This window comes from Neofelis nebulosa, chromosome 5 (genome assembly GCF_028018385.1).
Source record: "Neofelis nebulosa isolate mNeoNeb1 chromosome 5, mNeoNeb1.pri, whole genome shotgun sequence".
Lineage (NCBI taxonomy): Eukaryota > Metazoa > Chordata > Mammalia > Carnivora > Felidae > Neofelis > Neofelis nebulosa.
Window position 1 is genome coordinate 76,800,485 of NC_080786.1, and position 18,719 is coordinate 76,819,203.

The following is an 18,719-nucleotide window of genomic DNA, read 5'->3' on the forward strand; positions in this document are numbered from 1 at the left end:
TTTTCCAGGTAAAAATGTCTCCTCCTTGTCCTCCATCCAAAGGGGATCCTGCTGTTAAGAAGGTAAGTGAGGGTTTTTTTTAATTTATTAAATTTTTATTTTGATTCCGGTATAATTAACATACAGTGTTATATTAGTTTCAGGTGTACAATATAGTGATTCAACAATTCCATACCTTACCCAGTGCTCATCACAAGTGCCCTCCTTAACCCTCATCACTCATTTCACCCATCGTACCCCCCCCACCTCCCCTCTGGTAACCATCAGTTTGTTCCCTATAGTTGAGTCTGTTTCTTGGTCTTTTTTTTTCCTTTGCTCATTTGTAGACAGTGAGTTTTAAAGGCACAAACCCACCTTCCTCCTTCTGTGTGTTTATTCTCTGTTGAACAGTTTTCTCAAAATGACACTGATTTTTAATCATCTTAATGCTGTCAAAAGTTTTTTCTGATTAAATACCTCAATGACATTTCACCAGAATTCCTTGGCTTTTCCAGAGAAGCCAAGTGGGGATTTGGGCCTGGCATCAGTCTCCTGGCAACTAAGAACTTTAATTGTTCTAGAATTACCATTTGCTTTACCAGGCAAGTATTCTGATCATTGAATGGTGCATATGAAAGATATTCTAAGGAGGATGGTTCAAGATACTCTTTCCTTACTGATGTGCTTTCCCTCCAGATAGCTGTGCCTATAGAAAACTGGCCCGAGATGTTAACATTTCAGCACGTACTACATAAGAAGGTGCTCAGTAAATATTTGTGGTATTTACGTATGCCACTTCAATCCCTGACTATAAAATTTGTAGCACAGATAGGGTGTGAGTCTTTCAGTTGAGCAATTCTCAGATGATGTCAAGAGAACCACTTAAAATCTTTTTCTGTGTACAGCTGCAAGAGTGCAGTTGAAATGTGGTAAACAAGCTGACATTTTTACTGTTTTCTTTTACCACTTTTATTTTTCTGACAATTGAAATGTCCCTGGATGTAGGTTTTCTTTCCTTGCCCTTTTTTATAATTTCAGCCAGCATCCATGTCAGTGAAGAATTGTAGAACAAAAATAACAACTTGCTGGCTCTGTTAACTAACAGCAGGTTCTAGCTTCAAAGCAATGTACCAAAAACGGATCCCTCTTCTCTGCCTGCAGAATCCCCTGAGACGTTTTTAAAAGAAAAAAAGAATGAAAAGAAGATATGTTAGGTGAAAAGCCCTGTCACATGCTGCACAGGAAAATCTCTTCCATTTTTGTCAGGACAGCAAAGGCAGGCAAGATTGAGGCTTTGGTTGTTGCTGCCTGGAACCGCCACACTGTAACCTGAGGAGTGGAAAGGGCTGGAGACGCTTGGTGTCATTCAGTAAACAGATGAGGAAATTGGAATCCAGAGGGAGATTTTTTTCACCTAAGTTTTCAAGTGTGAGCTATGGAACACACTTCTAAAGTAGAGGTTAAAAATGATTTGGGTTCAAATATTGACTCTTCCTCTTACTTATCTGAATAACTTTCTTAGCCAATCTCTCTGCTTCTTTTGCTGTAAATGATGGTGCTACCTCTCAGAAGGATCCTGAAGATTAAATGAGATACTATTTAAGTGCCTAACCTGGTAAATTATTGACATAAGGACTCAGCTATTGCTAAAACTAGTGTTAAAACACAAATTCCCCAATCCTAGTTAGATGTCCTGTCACTCTGTTATGCTACTTTGTATTATTGTCCATCCAACAGGTGTTTCTTTATGTAGATGCTGAGCTAATAAATAAGCAAGGGGCAACAGAGATGAAAAATAGCCTTTGTTCTTAAGGACCTCAGCATTTAGTGGGGAAGGTAGACATTACCATATGGTTTGACACATGCCATGGAAGGTGCGCAGGGTACAAAGAGCAGAGAGGAGAGGCTGGTTGGGGATGACTAGGTGGACTTACTACAGCTCTTATGCTCTTTATGTAAAAATCCCAATGAAAAAGTTTGAGAAATACTTAGCTGCTCCCTTAGAGCTTTATTACTAGATTATAATGAAAGCAAATTCTGCCATACTTAAAGATGTTTATTAAATATTCATTTAGAAATTGGTTCCTGTAACCTATATTTTAAACTTGGGAATGTCCTAGCTATCTGTCTAACCACTGTCAGAGGTGTAGCAATGTTACAGAAGTAGGATTCTCATCCTCTTGTAATCAGCATCAGACAAACAGAAACTTCCAAAGCCTAGAATGACTGGACACAGGTGGCCCCCGGTGGCATTCCTAAGTGATCAGGTACAGACTCACTCTCCATTCAAGAATTGGGACTATTTCTAAAACATTTTATTCAGTGCATAAAAATATATATGAATACCTTTTATTTTAGCAATGAGAGTCTATCTCTCATAGTTATCATTCTGATTACTAAGACATTAATCTCACCAACAGAAAAATTTCTGGGTTTTTTTGTTTGTTTGTTTGTTTGTTTGTTTGTTTGTTTGTAGGTAATGAGCAAAGTCTTAGGTGTTGGTGAACAGCCATGGACAGCTAAAGGACTTTTAATAGATGCTTTTGGGAATTCATGTTAGCTAGCAATCTCTGAAGTACGGATTCTAGGTTGGGGCCACTGAGTGTCCCTAAGTTGAACCCTAAACAAAATAGCACATACTTAATATCACACTGTTTATGATGTCTGAATTAATACTAAAATACATATCAGAACAGTTGCCTCTCTCAGAATAAGTGGTCAGGGAAGGTTTCCCAAAGAAGATAAAGCTTGATCAGCCTTGAAACACAAGGGAAGAGATATTTCGGGTAGACATGGGTGAGTACAGGACACTTCAGAAACGGTTCTGTATGCCTTAAATATGGGAGCGTGCAAAAGCCTGGTGAAATAAGTGGGAGTCCAGATCACAAAGAGCCCTAGTGTGTGAAGCTCGCTTTTCATCTTGAAGATAAAGGTTTCTGTCAAAGGTGAGATTAAAGGCAGAAAGATGGATCAGAAGAATAGACCGTGTCCAGGCAAGAAAGAAGGTCCTCAGTCTGTGCTGTATTAATGGAATGAGGAGACGAAATAGATTCAGGTCTTAGGTATTTTTCCCCCCAAAACTCTTTCTGACACCTTAAGTGTGAGCTAGGTGTCTTTCCTTTATTGAGCTCTCTCTCATAGCGCCTGAACTGGTCCCCACCTACCAACATGTTTACCTGGCTATGTTGAAATTGCCTCCTTATCTATATGTATCCCCCATTGGAGACTGTATGCCTCATGAGGGCAGGAACTACGTCGGTCTTGCTTGCTGTTGAATCCCTTAGTGTAGAATGAAGTCGTCAATCAGTAGTTGTTGAGTGAATGAGAGGTACATGAAAGAGATTCCATATACGGGAAGTGAGGGGAAAAGAAGTTTCTGGGCCTGAATAAATAGAGAACGAACAAATGAATCATCACTGCTGTGCCAGGCTTATATTCCCAGCATGGTCAGTCCCTTACTGTTTGAGCTGTATCGGCAGCATTTGAGTGAGCACACTGTGCAACTGAATATCTAATCGGTACTTCCCTAGTTGTGTATGTATTTTTGTTTGTGTGTGCATATATATGTACACCTACATGTATATTCTGGTTATCATCCTGGAGCTACATTGTCAAAGTGGCATTGGCAGATGGAGGCACCAGCAGTGTCTGTTGAGCAGTTGACTGCCAAAAGTGACATGTGTAAGAAACACAAAGGAGCAATAATATTCTTGATTTGAGCCAAAGAGCCTCTGTTGACCAATAACTGAAGAGAGTGTTTGTGACTGTGTTGTCAATATTGGCTCTGTCAAGAGCTGGATTCAAGTGCTGAGGAAATAGAGGGATGTTCTGTAGGGTTCTGCTGAACTTCCTGAGGTCGGTGTCTCATGTAGGAGTCGCTCTTCACTCTGCTGCCACATGTCAGAATCTGCAAATTCCATGCATATATGTACATAACATCTGTTTGCAACATGAGCGTTTTGCATTTTAGATATTTTTTAGAAATGCATATGTATATGGCATATAAGATTTGTGTGTAATATCTATCTTATGTATATAAAATTTCTTCCTAAGAAGGTCTGATAACCTCAATGAAGTTGGATACACATGCTTCCCTAGGACTTTTTCAGTGTTTGATCATGGATGGCCAGAAATTTAAAGACCAGGCAGCATTTTCCTAAGATAAAAATTACTGTAAAAGTCCCTTGCAATTAACTCACTAGAAGAGATTAAAATTGGAGGTGTTGAGAATGTTTGAGGTGATAAATGAGTTTAGAGAGTTAGTTGAAGACAGCATCAAAAACCGCTCAGCTTTGATGGATCTTTTCTTGAGTATTAAAGAAACACCAACTAGGAATTTGTGTAGCAAGGTTGGGATTATTACATGCGCAATAACCAGAGAAAGCAATTTTGTCTTACATCTCAATCACAAAAGCATGGTTATATTCCCTGAGCCATCTCCTGTTTGAGATGAGCTGTCTCTGCTGGTGTGTTTGCAGAAGTCTGAGGGACCAGGAGCTCTGGCTAAAGAGTATCCTCAGGCTGGTGGAACCCACTGGAAGAGTCCACAGTTGATGGTGTCTCCAGAGTGACTTACTCCAGTTAGGAACAAGGTACTGGGAGTGGCAGAGTGGAAGGCCTTTCTGATAGGCCTGGGTAAATTTAGTCAGTATTCAACATGCCTCAAGATGCCTGGTCTTGGAAGGACAAAAGTCAGTGAAATGTAGTTCTTTCTGTCAACACATTTACAAGTTAATAGTGCTAAACTGTTGGATTTAATAGCCAAGCCTCCTAGAAATTGATTAGCAGTATCTCAAGTATTCAAGTGTATTATAAGGATTTGGAGCAGTTTTTTTTGTTTTGTTTTGTTTGTTTTGTCCAAGTGTTCTGGTGGGTTAAAATTTTTATAGTCTGTTCCCAGTCTTGCCACTCATGTCAGGAATGTGGACGACTATACTCACTCATGATTTTTATTGAATCATTGGAGGGGGGAGACTGAGAGATTATTTTTAAGGGAAAAAGCCTCTCACAGAGCCACTGTTTCCATAACAACAGGAAAAGCTGGCTGCAATGTCTCAGCTGACTGGACCCTCCTGAACAAATAGTGATAGATAGCCCTTGCTGGATGTGTGCTGCCTCTTTCCTAATTTTTCTTAGTAGAACTTAATATCCAAATGTGACTTCCATGCCTCTGCTGATTTTTAAAAGGGGGTGCCTGGGTGGCTCAGTTGGTTGACCATCCAAATCTTGATTTGGGCTCAGGTCACGATCTCATGGTTCATGGGTTCGAGCACCACGTCAGGGTCAACACTGACAGCGCAGAGCCTACGTGGGATTGTCTCTCTCCTTTTCTCTCTGCCTCTCTCTCTCTCTCACTCACTCAAAATAAATACATAAGCTTTAAAAAACATTTTAAAAATTTCTTTAAAATAAGCAAACTGAGGACAAGATTTGGTCTTTTTTTTTTTTTTTTTTTTTTTTTTTTTTTTTGGCGTAGACAGGGTGGACGGTCTCTACGGGCCAGGTGCCTTGTTATGCCGATGTGAAGTAGATGAGGTGCAGCTGCCTTCAGACAGCGGAAAGATTTAAAAGGAAACATAGGAATGTTGTGTAGTTCAGAGGACAGAACTGGTGCCTGTGGGTCACAGCCACGGAGATGGAAATGTCAGCTTAATTATGAGAATTTTCTAATAGGGGACGAAGTTACCTTCTGAGATGGCACATTCGTTATCTGTTAGTGGAGGTGTTTGATCCTTGGCAGGATGTCTGCCACTCAGAACTCCTGCAGAGCTTTTCCTGCCATGGGTGAGAAGTTGGGCTGTTTTTCTGAGCCTACAGTTGCGTAAAACTCAAGTGACATTTTCATTGATGTGCTGGGTGATTTCAGCTGGACCCTAACATCTAGCCTGAGCTAATAGAGTATATTGTCTATAAAAAAAATAACAAAAACAAAAATGTCGACTTTAGTCAGGGGAGACTTTATTCAAAAGAATCATTGCAGTAAAAGGAGGGGCTTTTGCCATTAGGAGACTAGTCCGACCTTAAGATTACAAGCGTGTCAAAAAATCAGGCAGGGGTGCCTGGCTGGCTCATTTGGTAGAGCATGTGACTCTTGATCTTGAGGTCGTGAGTTTGAGCCCCACCCCACGTTGGGCATAGAGATTACTTAAAGAAAAAAAAGAAAGAAAGAAAGGCAGAAAGGAATTTATTTACAGGGGCTAGTAAACAGGGCTAGAAAGAATCAGATATGAGGGAGTCGGTGGTAGAATCAGATAGTTAACTAGAAATGTTTCCTTACGGTCAGCCTATTCTCAGAAGGAACCATTGAGGGGTTGTAGGCTGGCTCGGGTTGAGGGTGTGTCAAAGGCTTGGGGAAGGAAAGAAGCTTAACTAAAGCTTGGTCATCAGTTAACATTTTGTTCCCTGCATCGGGACAAACAGTTCCATTAGTCTTTTAGGAGGTAAAGAATGGAAATTTGGTGGGTCTGTGTCTGGCTTTGTCATAGATGAACTTGGTAGCATGGTGGATTTTGTCTCAGACTTAGGGCAAAGGAGGGCTCTTTGCAGTAAGCTCTTTCCCAGAACAGGGTATGATGATTTCCTTAACTGTAGCTGTTTTCCAGGAACTGTGGGCTCACGTGAAGTTTAACACAGTCCTGGGCCTTCCTGCTGCTGCCATGTTCTTTTCTTGTTCTTCTCCATGGTTATGATCTGCACGTCCATGGCCTGGGCCTTTCTGAAACCTGCTCACGAGTCCTCCTATAGAGGGAGAGAATGTCAGCTGTAAATAGTTACAGAGAGGGACACTGGGGACGATTTGTTTCTGGTACTGTCTTGCTGATAATTATGCACATCTTCTGGCCTAAAAAGTAAGACTAGCTGAGGGTTTCAAAGGATCTCAGAGATCTTACCCAGTATGCAAATCAATGCCTCACCCATTTCTTTTGTATTAGGTGAATATTTTCTAATGTAGCATTTGGATTTCTTTAACGATTTCCTAAATTAATGGGCTATTTTTCAGAGCAATTTTAGATTTATAGAAAAATTGAGAAGAGAACAGAGTTCCCATAAATTTCCCCTCCACTTTACCCTGTCATTAACATCTTGCATTCCCCTGGTACATTTATTATAATTGATGAGCTAACATAGCTACATTATTATTAATGAAAGTCCATGGTCTGTATTAGAGTTCACCCCTTGTGTTGTACATTCTGTGGGTTCTGACAACTGTAGAATGAAACGTAGCCACCATTACAGCATCTTGCAGGATAGACTACCCCAGAAATCCCGTGCTCCACTTATTCATCCTTCCCTCCCACCACCCAGACTTCCCAGCAACTGCTAATCTTTTTCAACGTTTTTTATTTATTTTTGGGACAGAGAGAGACAGAGCATGAACCGGGGAGGGTCAGAGAGAGAGGGAGACACAGAATCGGAAACAGGCTCCAGGCTCCGAGCCATCAGCCCAGAGCCTGACGCGGGGCTCGAACTCACGGGCCGCGAGATCGTGACCTGGCTGAAGTCGGACGCTTAACCGACTGCGCCACCCAGGCGCCCCTGCTAATCTTTTTTATACTGTCTCCCTAGTATTGCCTTTTCCAGAGTGCCATATAGTTGCATAGTATGTAGCCTTTTCACATTGGTTCTCTTACTTCAGTGATACCCATTTAAGGTTCCTCCATGTCTTCTTGTGTCTTGATGTCTCATTTCTTTTTAGCATTGAATAATATTCCATCGTCTGGATATACCACAGTTTGTCATTCATCCATTCACCTCCTCAAGGACATCTTGGTTGCTTCCAGGTTTTAGCAGTTGTCAAAAAGCTACTATAAACATCCATGTGTACAGGGGTTTGTGTGCACATAAGTTTTCAGCCCATTTGGGTAGATACCAAGGAGCAACTGCTAGATTGTATGGTTAAGAATGTTCAGTTTTCTGAGAAGCTGCCAAACCATCTTCCAAAGTGGCTGCACTATTTTTGCATTCCCACACAGTGAATGTGAGTTTCTATTACCCTACATCCTTGCGAGTGTTTGGTGTTGTCAGTGTTTTGGATTTTAGCCATTCCTATTGGTGTGAAGCAGTGTCTCGTTTGAATCTGCATTTACCTAATGACATATGATGTTGAGTATTTTTTCATACACTTATTTGCCATCTCTATATCTTCTTTGGTGAGATCTTTAAATGTTTTTGAGGGGTTTTTTTTTCTGGTTTTTGCTTATTTGTTATAGTGGTGCTCTAGGGTTTACCCTATACAGCTTAACTCTTCTGATTCAGCTTCTGGTCTAAACTAGCTTAATTCCAGTTATATAGAGAGAATTGTTACTCCTATTTAGCTCTATTGCCTTTTCCTGCATTCTGTGATATTTTTTATACGTAATACATGTATTAATGTTACAAACCAAATAACACATTGTGATAATTACTGCTTTATAGTCTGTAGCCATTTTCTTAACCCAGTAAAGCATTTGCCCCTACTCATCTCCTTTGTGCAAATATATTATGCGTCACATGTATTGCATTTCTGCATGTTATAGGCCAACATTACATTGTACAATGTATGCAATTGTATTATTATATAATTGCCATATAAAATCAGTTTTGAGAAGGAAGAAATACACTTATTTGTACTGTATATTACAATTACATAATTACATTCACCAGTTCTCTTTTGTATTTTCTCATGTGGATTTGAGTTGCTTTCCACTAGTGACCCTGTGAACAGTGACTGGTGAATTTACATTAGTATATTTTATAAGGTGAGTCTGTTAGCAACAAATTCTCTCAGTTTTTGTTCACTTGGTTAAGTGTTTATTTCATCTTCATATTTGAAAGATAGCTTTACTGGATATAGGATTATTGATAGACAGGTTTTTTCTTTTCACAGCACTTTGTGTTATCCCATTGTCTTCTGGCCTCTATTGTTTCTGCTGAGAATTCAGCTATTAATCTTACTGGGGTTCCCTTGTAAACGACTAGTCTTTTTTCTCTTCAAGCTTTTTTCCAGGACTTGGACTCGTGGCATTTTTACTGTGAGGTATTTATGGATCTCTTTGCCCTTATCCTGCTTGGAGTTTGTTAAGCTTCCTGGGTGGGTAGGTTACTGTTTTTCAGCAAATTTGGGACTCTTCAACCACAGTTTCTTCAAATATTTTTTCTTCTCCCTTTTCTGTCCTCTCATTTTGTTCTTCCATTACATATTTGTTGTTGTACTGATGGTGTCCTGAATTTCTCCGTCCAGTTTCATTGTTTCATTGTGTTCTTTAGCTTGCATACTCTGTTTTTTTGTGGGTTTTTTTTTGAAGTTTATTTATTTATTTTGAGAGAGAGAGCACAAGCGGGGGAGGAACTGGGAGAGAGAGAGAGAGAGAGAGAGAGAGAGAGAGAGAGAGAGAATCCCAAGCAGGCTCTGCACCATTATCTCAGAGCCCGATATGGGGCTTGAACTCACAAAGTATGAGATCTGAGCCAAAATCAAGAGTCGGACACTTAACCAACTGAGCCACCCAGGTGCCCCTTGCATACACTCTATTGATTTATCTTCAAGTTCATTAATTATTTCTTCTGCCAGTTCAGATCTACTGTTGAGCCCCTCTCCTGAATTTATTTTAGTTATTTTTCAGCTCCAGAAGTTTCATTTGATCCTTTTTTGTAGTTTGTTACTTTATTGGCACTCAGTATTTGGTGCAACATTGGCATCATACTTTACGTTTAAAATCATGCTTTCCTTTGGTTCTGCAAGTATATTTATAATGGTTGGTTTGAAGTCTTTCTGTTAAATGTAACATCCGGCTACTCTCTCAGGCAGGTTGTGTTTGTTTGCCTTTTTTCCCCTAGTATGTGATCGTACTTTCCTATTTCTTTACATGCGTTGTAATTTCTGGTTAGAAACTGTAATATCTGGTTAGAAACTCTGCATTGAGGGACGCCTGGGTGGCGCAGTCGGTTAAGCGTCCGACTTCAGCCAGGTCACGATCTCGCGGTCCGTGAGTTCCAGCCCCGCGTCAGGCTCTGGGCTGATGGCTCGGAGCCTGGAGCCTGTTTCCGATTCTGTGTCTCCCTCTCTCTCTGCCCCTCCCCCGTTCATGCTGTGTCTCTCTCTGTCCCAAAAATAAATAAAAAACGTTGAAAAAAAAATTTTAGAAACTCTGCATTGATTCCCCCACTCATGGAATTATTCTTATTTGCTCCACTCCACTCCAGACTGCTGCAGCCCAAACTATTACTTTTAGTGACTGGCTAGGTTATTTTAGTGAAGTCTGTGCCTCTACTCATCCCCAAGTGTTAAGCCTCTCATATTGCTCCTTAGGAGGTATGGCCTTGGGTTTACCCAAAGTTGCTGGGGGGAATGGCAGTGGTATTGGTAGGGCTCTCATTCTCTTTTTCCTTGACCACACCCAGCCATTAAATTCCACTGATTGCTGTGTTGTTTTCAACAATGTCCTGGCTGCAAAAATTGCTCTACACAGTCATCCAGTGAAATTGTGACTCCTTTGAAAAGGAATAGTTTCTGGGGCGCCTGGGTGGCGCAGTCGGTTAAGCGTCCGACTTCAGCCAGGTCACGATCTCGCGGTCCGTGAGTTTGAGCCCCGCGTCAGGCTCTGGGCTGATGGCTCGGAGCCTGGAGCCTGTTTCCGATTCTGTGTCTCCCTCTCTCTGCACCTCCCCTGTTCATGCTCTGTCTCTCTCTGTCCCAAAAATAAATAAAAAACGTTGAAAAAAAATTTTTAAAAAAAGAAAAGGAATAGTTTCTGAGGTCTGTTTTTGATACTTGTTTTGACCTTGTTAGGGCTCCTCCCAGCTATCATTTCTGTCAATTCTCTTCTACAGAGTAACTCGTCTAATCTAGGTTGTGTCTACATTAAATCCATGAATCTCCTCCCAGTTGCCTTTCACCACACCCTCCACTGTTCTTATGATACACTTAGGTTTGAACTTCTCCACACAGTTGAAAACCAAGTCAGTTCCTTTGAGAAGAGTTTAGGACCTGTTGTACTGTGTGCTTCTTCCCCAAGGAATAATCTGTGAACCAGGACTCTGTTTCTGGAAGTAGGTACAATGGCAAGATTCTCTCTGAATGGCATGCCCACTGTGGGATTTATATTCTTGTTGCAAGGGGGAAAAGCCTGAGGTCTGCTTGGCTTGCCTTTCCTGTCATGGAACCACTGCCTCACAGACTGGAGCAGGGCTGATCAGAGAGCCAGTATTTTCAGTGGACAGCACCCAGGATAAAGCCTGTATTCTGTGAGTGGAGTGTGGGTGGGAAAATGGAGCCCCAACACTCCTTGACTATGCTTGCCTAATTGGCCTCAGCAGCATGTAGCTAAAGGCAGGATGAGAAGTGCTAGAGTCCAAAGCCATCCAGCTAGGAGCTTGGGAGAGAAGGAGCCTGTGTTCTTGACTGCAACACTCTGCAGTAGAGTCTCTACCTCATTAAGCTGAGGTGGGAGGAGGGAGAGGTCTTGTTTCAGAAACCACACACTCCACTTTCTTACTGAATTTACATAGATTTTTTTTTTGAAGGAGTTATTTCTTCATTTGCTATTTGCCCTTAGGACAATTTCCAAGGTCTATAAATGGTTGATTTGGGATGGATGGACGGATGGGTGGATGGATAGATACATAGATAGATAGACAGACAGACAGACAGGCAGACAGTAGCTAGCTAGCTAGCGTCAGTGCTGAAAAGGTCATCAGAGTATCTCATACTGCCATGCTAGTAGGAGTTGATCTCTTTCTTCATCCATTTCTAACAAGCAGTGTCCTGCATCTGATTGAAAACCACCTCCTGGGCCACCTGGGTGGCTCAGTCAGTTAAGCATTAGACTCTTGATTGCAGCTCAGGTCATGATCACGCCGTTTATAAGAATGAGCCCCATGTCTGGCTCTGCCAGAATGGAGCCTGCTTGGGTTCTCTCTCTCCCTCTCTCTCTCTGCTCCTCCTCTGCTCTAAATAAACAAACAAACAAACTTGAAAAAAAAAAGAAGAAAAGAAAACCACGTCCTAAGGCAGGACGTTCCATCTTTGAAAGTTCTTCCTTATTCTGGGTGACACCTTGCTACCCTTTGATCCTGGCCCTGCCTCTAGAAGCCATCAAAAAGATGTCTAAGTCCTTTTTTAGATAGCAACCATCCCAGTGCTTTATGTAATTGAAATCATGACTCCCCAGCCCCTAGTCTTCTCCTGTCAAGGCACAACATTCATAGTTCTGTTCCTTACTCACCTCTACCCTGTCATACCTCATCTCCAGCCATCACCAAGGTGCTTCAGGAGGTCAATTTAGAGCAGAATGAGATCATCACTTTCCTCATTCTAGGCTCTATGAATGAAACCAGAAGCATATTAGCTTTTTTTTTTTTTTCTTTTAAATTTTTTTTTTTCAATGTTTTCTATTTATTTTTGGGACAGAGAGAGACAGAGCATGAACGGGGGAGGGGCAGAGAGAGAGGGAGACACAGAATCTGAAACAGGCTCCAGGCTCCGAGCCATCAGCCCAGAGCCTGACGCGGGGCTCGAACTCACAGACCGCGAGATCGTGACCTGGCTGAAGTCGGACGCTTAACCGACTGCGCCACCCAGGCGCCCCTGGAAGCATATTAGCTTTTTTAGCAGCCATTATATTGATCGCAAACTCCTGAATCTGTTCACACATGGTACTGATCCCATCCTATGTAACTCCTGTTGGTTTGTAGAGCCAAGTGCAAGACTCTTATTGTTTCAGTTTATCCCTTTGGGGATCACGTGTTTTCATTCCATGTCACTGATAAAATATTTGTATAAAACAAAGCCAAGGGTAGAGACCTAGATAGTATTATTTATTAGTCACCATGCTATGTTAATTAAGAGTTAATGGGTGTGATTTTTCTGCTTCTAATATGACACTCCATCATGAACAGTTGACAAGATTGTTTTCACTGAATGGAGTCAGATCATAAGAGTTTCTTTTCTCCCAATGGGATTGTATTTGAGACTGTGTCAGGTCCAGTTGTGGTTCTTTACTCCATCTTTGTACCCTCTCAGTGTATGGAAGTGAACTCCCTTATCAAAAGAAATAATGTCATCATGTCCACCATCTCCTTGGAATTTTGGACCCTACTGAAGTTAAGAGTATTGATCGAGTTACAAATGGGCCTTTCTCTTCCAACGGTGTTTCCAGAGGAAGCTTTTAGGAATTTCCTACAATACGTGGCAGGTGTCTTTTTTTCTCTTCAGTATATTTGACAGAGCAACTAACAGCCTATTATCTTGCATTAAAACAACTCAGTAGGCCATTCTTAATTGCACTGTGCTGAATGATCATCCATTTGTAAAGGTCATAGAATCCAGACAGCAGAGCTTTGCAGAGTTTGAGCTGCTCTGATGTATGTGTTGCTCTTGAGTGTCCGATAGACTGTTACCATAGAATATAGCTTTCTGTCTGGACTGCTGTTCCGAATCAATGAATGTGCCATCCCTGAGAGCTTATACTCCTTTCATGTAATATCAGAACACGGGTTGAGTATGTTCAAGAAACAGTGAGAAATCGTTGGTTAAAGTAGAAGGAAAGGAAAAGATGCAGATGAAATGTAAGCTGGTCCTTACTACAGTCTGTTCTATCAAAAGCCACTGCCCTGGGTCTTTTGTGTTTTGTTGTTTTCTGCATTTATTCTAGGGGCATTCTAGTTGCAATTTACATTGGCTCTTCCCCTGTGCCATAAATAAGCCGTAGCTCCCTGTTTTGTAGTGAAATATCTACTAATGGTAGATATTATTTCAGATACAGCATATTTTTAAAAGGAGAGTCTCCTCTCTATATGCTTAAGTCACATCACTTTTTCATATATTGACTCAGTTTATATGGCACTAAATGGGACAGTCCATGTCTGTCTCTGGCAACTTCATAGCAATATAAAATAAAATTATACAGAAATGTCTTTGCATTCCTTGGAAGGAAGAAATTCTCCAGTTACAGTGCCCTCTATCTGCATTCACTGAGCTCCCAGAGGCTTTCTGTGCTTCCCAGTTACCTCCACAGTGTCTTCATCCCCAGTCAGTGTGTACCTCCACTGTTCCAAAAGTCTTCATCGACCCCACAGTCTCTGTCTTCTGGGGCTCCAGTTCATTCTCCGCCTCTTTTAATGCTTGGAAAACTTCAGTGGTGCCCCATCGCTAACAAAGTTAAGTCTAAATTGGTTTAGATTGACAGCGTCAGCTTTTGATGCAACACCAGCCCACATATCTTAATCTTCTTTTCTTTCTTCTTTAATCAAAGGAAATTTCTCATGGTTTCCTAAACATAACCAGTACCATGTCCATATATCTACTCTTCCTTGCCTTTTCATAATCTGGTATGTCCTTCCTTCTCTCCCCTCTTAGGTAATACTTTGTTTTTAGCCTCCAGTTCAAGTTCTGCTTCATTCATTCAAAAAATATGTATTGGGGGTGCCCAATCAGTTGAGCACCCGACTCTTCATTTCAACTTAGGTCATGATCCCAGGGTTGTGGGTTCGAGCCCTGTGTTGGGCTCTTTGCTGAGCATGGAGCCTGCTTAAGATTCTTTCTCTCTCCCCCTCTGCCCCTCTCCCCTGCTCCTGCTCATGCTCCAGCTCTCTCCCTCTCTCTCTAAAAAAGCAAAACAAAAAACCAAAAAATATGTATCGGGCACTTACTATGTAGCAAGCATGGGTCTAAGTGCCAGGGATCCTGTAGGAAACAAGACCAGTCTCTGCCTTCACAGAGCTCCCATTCTGGTGGCAGGGGGTAGATATTAAACAAATGAAGATATGATATGATATGATATGATATGATATGATATGATATGATATGAAGATATGAAGGTATCTCAGATTTTGATAAGGCTATGGAAGAAAAGCATGATGAGGGAGATGAAAAGGATATTGCTGTTTTATACAGAGTGGTCATGGAATGTTGATAGGTCATATTTTCTGTCTAAAAACTGTGAAGTTACAGTCGATGTGAACATGAGAGGAAAGAGCATTCCAAGCAGAAGGAACAGCAAATGCAGAGGTCTTGAAGCAGGAGAATTCCTGGTGTGTCCCAGGAATAATGGGCCACTGTGCATGGGCACGCAGCCTGGTGGGGTGGTGGTGAACACTCTTGGAGGTTCTCTTCATCCTTGTTTTCTAGTTCACTGAGAGAATAGAAATCTGTGGAAATAATTGAGAATGTAGAGGGGGGGTGAGAAATGTTGGAGGTTTGAAGAGAGAGGTCAAGATATGAACTAAGCACCTGGCATAGTGGTGGAGTGCGTAAACTAGGGAAGTCTCAGGCCACTTGCATTTCAGAGTCGTGAATTAAATGGCTTTGAACCGATCCCCTCCTACTCTGAATTCTTGCAGCAGTCATTGCCCGTTCTTCATTTGGCACTTGGCGTGCACTTTCTTCTATTACAGGTTTGGTGTCTGGACTAAGTTTCTAACTTGTGATTTGTTGTTTTTCGTAAATGTTATACCTCACCTGGCTCCTCTGCTGCTTTAGGCAGCTTTCAATATGCACACAGCAGAAAAGGACAAAAATGAACAGTTGAAGGTGTCAAAAAAATAATGAAAATATATCTGAGTAGAATTCAGTAATAGCTTAATGTATTTGGGGAGGAGGAATCTTGAATGAAACTTTGTGAAATATCCAATACCTAAAACACATTTTATTGAAATTGGAAAATCTTCACAGCATTCCTGTAACATTACAGTGAAACCCACATTTGCATTGCCTCAATTTTTGCCCCTCACATTCACCTTGATTCCCAGGGAAAATGTTTTATATGTACTCAGGATAGTGATTCCTTACAATTTACACTGTCGTGTCAGAAATATTTGGTAAGGACTACAGTGGTTGCCATGAAACTTACTGAGAAGAGCATGTGCAGAGGCCTGTGTGCTGGGAGTAAATGTCTGGCACAGTTTACTCACAGGCCGCTAGGAGTCCTGGACAGGCACTATAAGACCCAAGAATCTCCTGAGCCAAAGTGCAAGTTCATCCCACAAAGGGATCTGTAAGGACTTTCCTCCTCGAGAAGTTTTTATTGATTGTTACTTGAAAAATGTCCATGATGATCACATTGTATATTTTTTTCTTTCAGCTCATGTTAAAATGCTGTTCCACTGTCTCATGATTTGCATTGTTTCTATTAAGTCATTGGCGGTAATTCTTACTGTTATCTTCTTTTGGTTGCAATGACACCTTCTTTTCCCATCTTTCAGGAGAATGAGAAGTTCTCCTTCCCTTCGCTGCTGGGAGTTTTAGCAACTGATAGCTATCAGCTCTTCCTTCTCTAGGAATTGTCCTCAGCTAAAGAGATCTACCTTGCCAACAATGACAGCCTCTCTGCCTGAGAGCAGCCAGCATCTGATGACTAGTCACTGAAGACTTAAAAAGGGCAGAACCCCCTTAATTAATTAATGCAGGATAGTTCTTCAAGGCCATCTTAGCTCCAGGGCTCTCCTTGGGATCACCTGAGGGCCTCTGTGGTAATCGCATCGCAATAGAACTTCTCCGTATGCCTAGTTCTGCTTCCTTTACTTCTCCGTAGGTTTCCATTCCAAGTAAGTAAGAACTTACCCACCAGTAAGTTCTGGCACACAGATCTCCACTTCAGAGTCTTTTTTCCAGGGAAGCCAACCAATAACACCTTGTGTGTTTATAATGCATCTTTTTCCCCATCTTTTGTATCTTTTGTATTTTTTGCTTTATCTTTTGTTTTCATCAGTGGTATGACTAGGTGTGGTTTTGTGTTCTTTCTTGGTGTTCATTAAATATATTGGATCTGTATGTTTATGATTTTCATCAGATTTGGAAAACAGTTGGCTGCTATTTCTTTGAATATATTTTCTGCCCCAAGATCTCTTTTTCTCAACCTGTAATTACATGTATGTTAGTGTAATGTTCCACAGGTCACTGACACTTTTTTCATTATTTTTACCTTATTTTTTGTCTGCTTAAATTGAATAGTTTCTGTTGTCTTCAAATTCACAGATCTTCTCTTCTGCATTATCAAATCTGCTGTCTAGATCATCCGCTCAGTTTTTCATATTACATATTACACTTGTCTTTCTACAATTTCCATTTTATTATTTTGTCTTCCTTCACTTATGGTTTAACTTACTTTTTTTTTCTAGCCTCCTAAGGTGGAGACTTAGGTCATTAATATTAAGCCTTTCTTGTTACCCAATATGAAATTTTTAAGCTATAAATTTCTGTGTAAGCACTACTTTAGCTCCATCCAACAAATTTTGCTAATGTTGTATTTTCATTAGAACTCACCTTGAAGTATTTTCTAATTTACTTTGTGATTTATTTCTCTCACTTATTGGTTACTTAATTTCTAATATTTGAGGCATCTTTGGATATCTTGTTAAGAATTTCTACTTTAATTCTGTTGCGGTCAGAGAGCGTGCCCTGTATGATATAATTCTTTGGAAAGTCACTGAGACTTTTTTATGGGCAAGCATACATTCTACCTAACTGAACATTATTTGTGCACTTGAAACAAACTGTAATATGCAGCTGTTGGGTATAATTCCTGTAAATGTTAAGTGAAGGCAGTTGTTAGTATTACTCAGATCTTCTGTATGCTTATTGTTTTTTTTTTTATCTAGTTATCTTATTAACTACTGACTGAGAATGTTAAAAATCTCCAACTATGACTATTGATTTGTCTGTCTTTAGTTCTTCCTTACCTCTAGTAGTACTCCTTGTATCAAAATCTATTCTCTATACATAAGCCATTCAAGCTTTCATGTGATTCATGTTTTGATTATATATCTTTTTCCATCCTTTAGCTGTTTATTTTTGTTTTGGATTAAAGTGCATCTCTTGAAAACAGTATATAATTGGGTCTTGCTTTTTTTTTTTTTTATTTTTTGAGAGAGAGAGAGAAAGCAAGAGAGAGTATGAACAGGGGAGGGGCAGAGGGAGAGGAAAAGAGAGAGAATCTCAAGCAGGCTTCATGCCTAACGTGGAGCCCAATGCAGGGCTCAGTCTCTGTGACAACATGACCTGAGCCAAAATCAAAAGTCAGACACTTAACCAACTGAGCCACCCAGGCACCCCTATAAAACAGATATTTTAAATTCCTTGTTTGCTAATTCAGTACCTCTGTCCTCTCTGAGTCTGTTTTTATCAATTGCTTTCCTGGCTATAAATCATGTTTTCCTACTACACGTATCTAGAAACTTTTGATTGTGTGGTTGGCATTGTGAATGCAGTGTTGTTGAGCATCTGGATTTTGTTGTCTTCCTTCAGAGACTTCTGAGTTGTGTTCAGGCAGGTCTAGAATACCCCTGCATCTTGATGGTCTCATTGGATACCCAGAGTGTTTTTCAAGGTCCTTGCACTCTGCCTGGTTAGTATTCCCGTATCTTCTAGGACTTTGCAACCTCTAGAATCTCCATTTAACTCATAGCTCTCTAGCACCTATTCTCTGCAAGGCTTCTGGAGTCTTGCCCATATATGTGCAGTTGAGTATCAGGCCATAAACTTTAGAGGACTCCTATATAGATTTTTAGCTCAGCTCAATTTCAACTCAGCTTCCTCCTCTTCAAATTTACCTAATTCCTATCCCCAAACTCCTATTTCCTCAGCTCAGCAAGACTTCCATGGTCTCCTTAGGTTCTCCCTCCCTGTGCCACAATCCAGAAAGTGTCTCCAGATAGAATTCCAGGGAAATCATGGGACTCACTTTGAATGTTTCTCTTCTGTCAATGATTATAGTCCTTTTCCGCCTTTTGTCCAAAGTTCGAAAACAACAGGTATATGTATTTTG

General features: G+C 40.8%; 1 protein-coding gene across 6 annotated transcripts in view; it reads left to right on the forward strand.

Annotated features, from left to right (window-relative positions):
* The window catches only part of VPS8 (VPS8 subunit of CORVET complex), a 251,993-nt gene that overhangs the window by 213,619 nt on the left and 19,655 nt on the right, over window positions 1-18,719 (forward strand). For all 6 annotated transcript variants that reach the window (XR_009262061.1, XR_009262062.1, XM_058730711.1 and 3 more), the window contains one exon: window positions 9-62. Coding sequence is in view for 4 of the 6 variants with exons in the window: in XM_058730711.1 (XP_058586694.1) it covers window positions 9-62 (54 nt within the window). In the remaining 2 variants the exon portion in view is untranslated. The remainder of the gene's footprint in view (window positions 1-8; window positions 63-18,719) is intronic.